At 39.9% G+C, this 8,760-nt stretch overlaps 1 protein-coding gene across 1 annotated transcript; it reads right to left on the bottom strand.

The window, feature by feature from the left end:
- Window positions 1-3,802: 3,802 nt before the first annotated feature.
- LOC106380435 (leucine-rich repeat receptor-like serine/threonine-protein kinase RGI4) lies at window positions 3,803-7,522 on the bottom strand. The gene is made up of 2 exons (XM_013820192.3): window positions 4,574-7,522; window positions 3,803-4,491 (listed from the first exon to the last, which is right to left on the bottom strand). The coding sequence occupies exons 1-2, from the start codon at window positions 7,497-7,499 to the stop codon at window positions 4,028-4,030; spliced, it is 3,390 nt and encodes a 1,129-aa protein (XP_013675646.1). The 5' UTR covers window positions 7,500-7,522; the 3' UTR covers window positions 3,803-4,027.
- Between the last annotated feature and the right edge of the window lie 1,238 nt (window positions 7,523-8,760).

The following is an 8,760-nucleotide window of genomic DNA, read 5'->3' as shown; positions in this document are numbered from 1 at the left end:
TCTAAAATCTCATGTATGTGTCCGTAGTATACATCATCTCCTGATGCAGAACAAAGTTCTTCTCAATATGCATGACATCTAAATTATGCTTTAGCAGATGATCCTTCCAGTATGGCAGATCCCAGAAAATACTTTTTTTGTGCCAGTTATGTAGGTCTCCAACAGCATCTACCAGAAAACGCTCATGTCCACCGACGTCTGGCGTCCTTTCTGCACCAAAATCACTTAGTTGTGTCTTCAAATATTTCCCACAAATTTCCGGAGGTGGACTGTCAAACACCCTCTTGTTCTTCGTAAACAAATTTCTACTCCTACGATATGGATGATCAGGTGGTAGGAATCTCCTGTGACAGTCAAACCAACACATTTTCCTTCTGTGTTTTAGTTGGAAAGCATCAGTGTTATCTTGACAATATGGACATGATAGCCTTCCATGCGTTGTCCATCCAGATAACATACCATATGCTGGAAAATCATTTATTGTCCACATTAATACTGCCCGCATTTGAAAGTTTTCTTTACACGAAACATCGTATGTTTCCTCACCTTGAGCTCATAGTTGTTGCAACTCATATATTAGTGGCTGAAGAAACACATCAAGTGATCTCTTAGGATGCTCTGGTCCGGGAACGAGAATCGAGAGAAACAAAAACTCTCGTCGCAAGCACAAGTTTGGGGGTAGGTTGTATGGTGTAAGAATGACTAGCCATAGAGAATATTGTCTTCCACTCTTGCCAAACGGGCTGAAACCATCAGTACATAATCCAAGGTAGACATTTCTTCTCTCATACGTAAAGTCGGGATACTTTGATTGGAAATGCTTCCACGCTTTTGCATCTAAAGGATGTCTGATCTCACCATCTGTTGAGTGCTCCGCATGCCATCTCATTGGTTGCGCTGTACGTTCAGACAGATACAACCTCTGCAACCTTTCCGTCAAAGGAAAATACCACATCCTTTTATATGGCACTGGAACTCTTCCACTCGTATCTTTATAACGAGGCTTCCCACAAAATTTGCATGTAACCCACTGTTCATCCGCCCTCCAATAAATCATGCAGTTGTCGCTGCATACATCTATTACCTGATACGATAAACCAAGACCAGCTACGAGTTTCTGAACCTCGTAGTATGAACCAGGAGCTACATTATCCTCGGGTAGAATACCTTTTACAAAATCAGCAATCACATCCACACAGTCTTCAGCCAAATTATAATCTGTTTTAATGCCCATCAATTTTGTAGCAGATGATAAAGCTGAATGATCATCTCTGCAACCTTCGTACAATGGTTGCTTTCCAGCATCCAACATATCATAAAATCTCCTAGCTTCTGCATTGGGTAAATCTTTCCCTCTAAAATGATCATTTACCATCTGCTCAGTACCTACACCATAATCTACATCCGTTCTAATTGGTTCTTCTAATCTAACCGCTGGCTGAGGTTCGCTAGTACTACCATGTTCATAATCAGTTTCCCAATGATGATACCAAATTTTGTAACTTCGTGTAAACCCACTCAAATATAGATGAGTCCAAACATCTCACTCTTTAATAACCTTTCTATTTTTACAATTAGAGCAAGGACATCTTAGCATACCTGTTTTTGCTTCCGGTTGTCGGTGAACTAACCCCATGAATTCGGTTATACCTCGTTGGTATTCTTCCGTAAGCAATCTCGTGTTCGGATCCAAATGAGGTCGATCGATCCAAGAACGAAAATAATTTGAAGAAGACATGTTTTTTATGAATCAAATTCGTGTGTAAAGAGAGTAAGAGGGAGGATGAAGATATGGAGTGAATGAAGAGGAAGAGGGGTGCTTGTATTTATAGTTGAAATCCTGCCGACAGACCGAGGAAATTCCGACGGAATTCCGACGCCAACGGCTAGTTCGTCGGAATTTCCTCGGAATTTTTAAAATCCCCCAACGGCTCTCCAACGGCTCTCTAACGGCTATAATATATCCTCGGAATTCATCGGTTTTTTCCGAGGAATACATTTTTCCTCGGTATTCCATGAGAATATTCCGACGGATTTATATTTCCTCGGAATTCCGTCGGTATATTCCGAGAAAATTCCGAGGAAACCAAATTTTGTGTTTCCCGGAATATACTCGGAAATTCTTCGGGATATTCCGAGGATTTCATTTTCCGTCGGAATGTCCGTCAGAATACCGCTGTTTTCTTGTAATGGATGCTTTGGAGTACTTGATAACATGGAAATGTAAAAGTTGGTTTCTACGTTGCATGGAGCTAAAAGTTATAAGACTTTGTTTGTGTTAGAGAGAGGTTGTAAGGATGGATTTTGAACCTGTTATTTGCCGCCATAACATAACGGTCGGGACTCAAAAGTTCGGTAAGCCTTCCCCGGAATGGACCCCACAATCGGTATGCCTCATTCGAACTCATTCAAGGAAAATTATATCATACTGTTAAAGACAAACCAAATAAATTTTGGAGAAACACGTTCTCATTGGCGCATGAACCGATGAAGTGGTAAAAAACGTGAGATGATGATGTATGTTATAATACGGTTAGATACATAAATCCAAATTGAGGAAACACATGAACTGGTGAAATCATGATGAGATGATGTAATGTTTTAAGTTAGTATGTCATAATACATACATCGAATCGAAACACGAAGTGGTTCCCGTACTTTCCGGATAATCATCATTACCTGTTGGTTCCTTTTGTCGGTAAACCCTTTTCTGATATGAGTCATATCTTATAAATAGTTATCATAATTATAATTTAATGTGTTGAAACTAATACTTGCATAGTTTACAAAGAACGTAACTGTGCGTGAAATTTCCTTTCTAGTGGTTGTTTTCGTATTCTTTGGTCATCGTGAATACGTAAAATAACCGTTGATAATATCATACAAGACAAGACATAGATAATTTAGAAGTCGAAATAAACTTTATTTCTAGATTATGTTCTTTGCAATGTTAATACTCCTCGGTTCTCAAAAATTAATGTGGATTAGTTTAAGATATTTTGTAAGTCACTATCAAAATCTTGAACGTCAAGATAAGACGCGCATGACAATACACGAACAAAGAGAAGCAACACGCACTAAAACTGCATCTGTCGGTCTTATACTTGGTTTAAGCATGTGGTGTATTATTATTGTGTGCACACAAAGTTTTTTTTCGTTTTGCTCAATCTTCAATCTTGTATTTTATTACAAAAAATGATACTAGTTGTATTTAGAATATTATTCGTAGATGATAAAATGGTTGATTTGTTGGCTGGAAAGTCATTGTTTTCAGACAACACATGATCATGTGATGGGGTGGCGCGTGGGTCCACGTGATCCCATGTCCAAAGCCTCTCTTCTCAGTTTCACAAGATCAGCAAACATCCAAAACTTTAAAGTTTAATACTGAACAGATTTAAAGAAAAAAGAAACACGAATCTTTCCTCCGTATGTAACTCCAAACACTACCTGCCATATCCCCCAAAGATTATATCTTAAATTCTTCAAAATACTCAAAATACATTATTAACTTCATATTTCTTTGTAGATAATATAAGTGTGGATTAATATTCAAACTATTATATGCATTATTCATACGCACATGCATACAATCTTAAATTCGCAATTATGTAAACTGGACTTAATACGAATAATTATCTATATATGGATTTTTGGTACCGGAATTATGATGGCGTATATAAAATATTTGAATTTTTGGTTTAGCATTTAAGCCTTTGTTCAAGAAAATTGGTCAAAATACGTTTGTTCTCATTTTCTGCCCCCGATACTCCGATTATGTTTTGTTTATATCACTCTGAAATTAGAAAAGAGAATAAATCACTTCAAACTAATGTAGTAATTGTACATTACATTACATTCATAACTCGTCTGCAGGAAAATATAATTAATGAAAACTCTCAAACCATAAAAAGTAAGCCAAGAGATTATTTCTTTCTGATTCTTCGAACAGATCATTGGCAACAAATATTCACACACCCTTTCAATTTATAAATGTCGTCACACTAATTGTAGTTCTGTATGGTTTCTATACGTATTCATCCGAAAACGCAAACGAACAATTAGATGAACCTCGAGGAGTGACAAACTTCTCCGGCGGCAACGGCTGCGGTTGCCATTTCTCGCATTTTCCGCCTTTCATCATATCGTTTTCGGATCGTCCGACGTCAAGCTGCCTAATCTCTTTAAGCATCGCCACAATATCTTTCATCATAGGTCTATCAGCTGCCTTATTGCTCACGCAGAGGAATGCGACCGCAAACGTTTGGAGCATCTCATGCATTATTGGATCGGCTCGTCCACGGAGCCTAGGGTCGAGGATTTCTCCTGGAGCCTTCTTCTTGGCTAGATGATCTCTCACCCATTGAACCAAATGTGCACCTCCTGGTAGATCCGGATCCAGTGGATGCTTTCCGGTTAACACTTCCAATAGTACCACTCCGAAACTATACACATCGCTCTTTTCGGTTATACGTTGCATGGACGCATGTTCTGTTAATAAAAAAGATCGTGTTCTATTATGAATTTTTTTTATAATAACGTAGAAATTAATATGAGTGTTTATGAAATTTACCTGGAGCCATGTAACCGTAAGATCCAGCTAACGGAGGCTGGTTACTTGATTTTGATGAATCTATATCGGTATTTTCATCACAGGAGACGGGTTTGGCTAAACCGAAGTCGGCTAAGAACGGTTCAAACCGGGAACCTAATAAGACATTCATAGCTTTAACGTCGCCGTGTAGGATCGGAGGGAGGCAATCATGGTGGAGATAAGCCAGTGCATGTGCAACTCCCAAAACGACATCGTATCGAGCTTCCCAATCAGCTCCTCCTCTTCCTTTACCAGCGCCGTGAAGCAGAGAGCTTAAACTTCCGTTGGGGAGATAATCGTAAAACAAGAGTTTTAGATTCTTATTCGAACACCAACCCAAGAGACGTATTATGTTCCGATGTCGGATCGATCCGAGAGTGTTGATCTCCGAGTTAAACGCTCCGGTCTCTTCCTTCGACCACATCTTTTTCACGGCTAGAGTTTCTCCCGACGGGATCGTTACTCTGTAAACTACGCCGGAGCTTCCGGTTCCGATCACGTTAGCCGACGTCAAGTTCTTTACGATATCGTCGATGGAGAAGTCCAGTTTCTGATAGAGAGTCACTTCCCACGTATCTAACTCCTCTTGTTTTCCGGCGACCCGTTGCGCTTTGACGAGAGTGTAAACCGCCATGAGAACGAGGACGACGCTTGCTGCGACAAGAATCGACATGGCTAGTTTAACAGCGGAGCGGTGTCGGGTTTGGGTCTCGTTATCGGGTCGGGTGGAGATAAAGAGTCCTCTGTTGGATTCGAGAACAGAGAGCGGGAGTTTCCTGAAAAACAGTGTGTTTGGTAGCTCACCGGAGAATTCGTTGAATGAGATGTTGAGTGAGACGAGGTTCTGCAGATCAGCCAAGACGTTTAGGTTTCCGGCGAGTTTGTTGTGAGAGATGTCGAGGGTTCCGAGATTGACGAGGCTAGAAAACCGCGACGGGATCTCTCCGGCGAAGGAGTTGCAGCTCAGGTTCAGAGATATCGCGAGGGTCGGGATACGGCCTATCTCGTCAGGGATTTCACCGGTGAAGCCATTGTCGCCGAGGTTGAGAAGCTGGAGGCTCCGGCAAGAAGATATTTCTCTGGGGATCTCGCCGGAGAGACGATTCTTCGCGAGATTCAGCTTCGTGAGCTCGGTTAATGAACCGATACCGGATGGTAGAGAACCGGTTAGCGAATTATCGGAGAAGTCAATGAATTGCAGATTCTTCGGAAGCGAACCGGGTAGCGAACCGGTTAAACCGTTGGAATGAAAATCGAGAAACTCAAGGCTTTCGCAACCGGAGATTGCCGTTGGTATATTTCCGATGAGACGATTCTCGCTTATATCGATGAAGTTGAGGTTTTTCAGATTCCCAATCTCCGCCGGAATATTCCCCGCGAGTCTGTTTCCGTTGAGTCGAAGCCGGTAGAGATTCGTGCAGTTGCCAATCTCCGGTGGTATGAATCCAGACAAGTTGTTAGAGAGAAGAAGAAGCTTGGTGAGGTTACGTAGCTGGAAGACTCCGCTGGGAATCGAACCGGAGAGGCCGTTGTAAGAGAGATCGATGGCTTGAAGCTCTTCGCACTGAGAAAGACTATCCGGTATCTTTCCGGTTAACTGGTTCGACCACGCGAAGAACATCGTCAAGCTTGTTAATTTGAACGGCGGAATCTCCCCGGAGATTCTGTTGTTGTCGATCTCCAAATGCGTCAGCTTCGTACAGTTCGCTAGCTCTTCAGGGATTGTACCGGAAAGCTGGTTAACGCTGAGCTGAAGCTCCTGGAGATTGGGGAGGTTTCCAAAGCTTCTCGGTATGTTTCCGGTGAGGAGATTTTCGGATAAGTCGATGAGGAAAAGCTCCGGACAGTTCCCGAGCTCCGCTGGGATTTTTCCGACGAGGTTGTTCTGCCATAGGAGAAGACTCTGAAGCTTCTTGAGACCACCCAATGTTGTCGGAATCGAACCGGAGATTGAGTTTTGGTACAAGTAGAGGTTTTGAAGCTCCGTGCAGTTCCCAATCTCATCGGGGATTGGACCGGACAAGAGTGACGTGTACAAAGCTATTGTCTGAACGTGTTTCAGGTTTCCGATCGACGCCGGAAGTTTACCGGAGAGACTTGTCTCGGCGAGACCTAACGTCACGAGGCTCTCGCAGTTACCAATCTCCCAAGGAAGCTCTCCTCTTAGATTCTTGTTCCCGCCTGCACGGAAGATTTGAAGATTCTTGAGCTCTCCGATACTCCTTGGAATCTCTCCGGCGAGTTTGTTGTCGAAGAGAGTGAGCTCGACGAGGTTAGTAAGGTTCCCTAGCTCCGAAGGGATCACACCTTCCAGATTGTTGGTGTTGAAAGACAGAGTCTTGAGTTTCTTGAGCTTGAAGATTTCGACAGGGATTTCGCCGGAGAGAGAGTTATCGGCCAAATCGAGAACTTCGAGCTCTGACAAGTCTCCGAGCTCCTTAGGGATGAAACCGGTGAGATTCACGGAGGCTAAACTGAGTGAAGTCAGAGACTTTAGCTGCAAGAGATTCTTCGCCGGTAAAGGACCTTGAAAGTCCATGACTTGGAGCTGTATCTCCGAGACTTGGCCTCTCGCGTTGCATCTGATTCCGACCCATTTGCAAGGATTTGATTCCGCGGCGTTCCAAGAAGATAAGGCGTCTCCGGAGATGTTTAGCTTTGATTTCCATGAGAGCAGAGCTTCTCCTTGTTCGTCTACAGAGAAACAGGGGATGAAGAAGAAAACAGAGGAGTTTAAGAAAAGAAAGAGGAAGAAGCAGAATCTAGGGTTACGTGGCATTGGTGAAGAGGAAGAGGAAGAGGAAGAGAAAGAGAGGGAGGAAGAGGAGGAGGAGAAGAAGAAGCGGTAGAGAGAGAGAGAGAGAGAGAGAGAAGTGCGTTGGGATTGTGAAGCGAAGAACCCCATGGAGTTGGTTTTTACTTTGTTTTATAGAAATATATTAGTAAAACAGAGCATTCAAGGAGAGAGACAGAGTAAGAAGTATAGTAGCAAAAGAAGATCTGGATCCCAAAAAAGCAACTCCACCTTTTTCCTTTATTATTAATTTCACTTTTTATTTCTTCACCATTTACATTTGTTAGGTTAAAAATAATAAGCAGATAGTATACTATATAGTTGTGGGTAAAATATTTAAGTGACATTTTTCAGTCAATTTTTTCATATGTGGCATTTTATTTGTATATATCGATTAATTTGTGGTAAAACAAAAAAAAAATTTTTTTGCTGATGATGCTTTATATGAATGGGACTTTAATTTATAGTACTGTTCTAGTATTAATTTTAACTATAATAACAACAAGAGTCATAAATGCTGAAAGTGCAAACAAAAATTAATATACAGAGGTTATTTAGTAAGAAATATGACACGTTAGAACTAAATGACCCCTATTGTTTTGTTATTTCTCGATTCATATTTTCAAGAAACAAAAAGAAGACAATGACACTGAAATCAATAGTGATTAATTTCTTGTTTACCAAAATAATGATATTTGTTGAATAGCACTATCTAGCGGCTTGTGTGGTAGGTATCTGTTGTAAATTACTACCTAATATTTCATATTTGTATAAGATTATATCTATAGTGTTGCCCAAAAACAAAAGATTATATCTATAGTAGCATCCTAACGTAGAAAAATTCAGACAAGTGCGTCTTTTTTTCTCGTACTTCCGTTACTCTGTTAACTTGGGTAGACTTGGAACTATATATTATCTATATTACCTGGAATTAGAAGTGGATATGCAGAATCAGAATTGTATAAAAATGTAAAAACGATTTTTTTAAAAAAAAATTAGGAATTGGGTACGTGTTGAAAACATATATATATATATAATGTATGACTAAGAATTATATGATCAAATTCAAAATAAAGCATTTATTCATTTATAATAATAAAATTGTGAAAATACAAATAAGTTTATAAAAGTGTTAATTATTTTTAATTTTTATAAATAATTGACACGATATATTTGAATATATATGCTATATTTCTAATAAAAAATTAATGCATAAAGATAATTTATAGTATTAGTTTTAGTTTTAGAATTCATATATTTCAAATCTCTCTTTCAATACTATTAAATTTTAGAGTTTATGTAAAAACATGAATTATATTTTATATTTTATTATTTATGATATTTTTTTTTAAGAAAACGGAAGTGTAATTTT

Source organism: Brassica napus, chromosome C9 (assembly GCF_020379485.1).
Source record: "Brassica napus cultivar Da-Ae chromosome C9, Da-Ae, whole genome shotgun sequence".
Lineage (NCBI taxonomy): Eukaryota > Viridiplantae > Streptophyta > Magnoliopsida > Brassicales > Brassicaceae > Brassica > Brassica napus.
This window is presented reverse-complemented; position numbering and strand designations above follow the sequence as displayed.

Coding starts and splice junctions, on each gene's coding strand:
- LOC106380435 (XM_013820192.3), bottom strand. CDS start 7,499: ATGGGGTTCTTCGCTTCACAATCCCAACGCACTTCTCTCTCTCTCTCT. Junction 4,492..4,573: donor TTACGGTTACATGGCTCCAG/GTAAATTTCATA, acceptor TTTTATTAACAG/AACATGCGTCCATGCAACGT.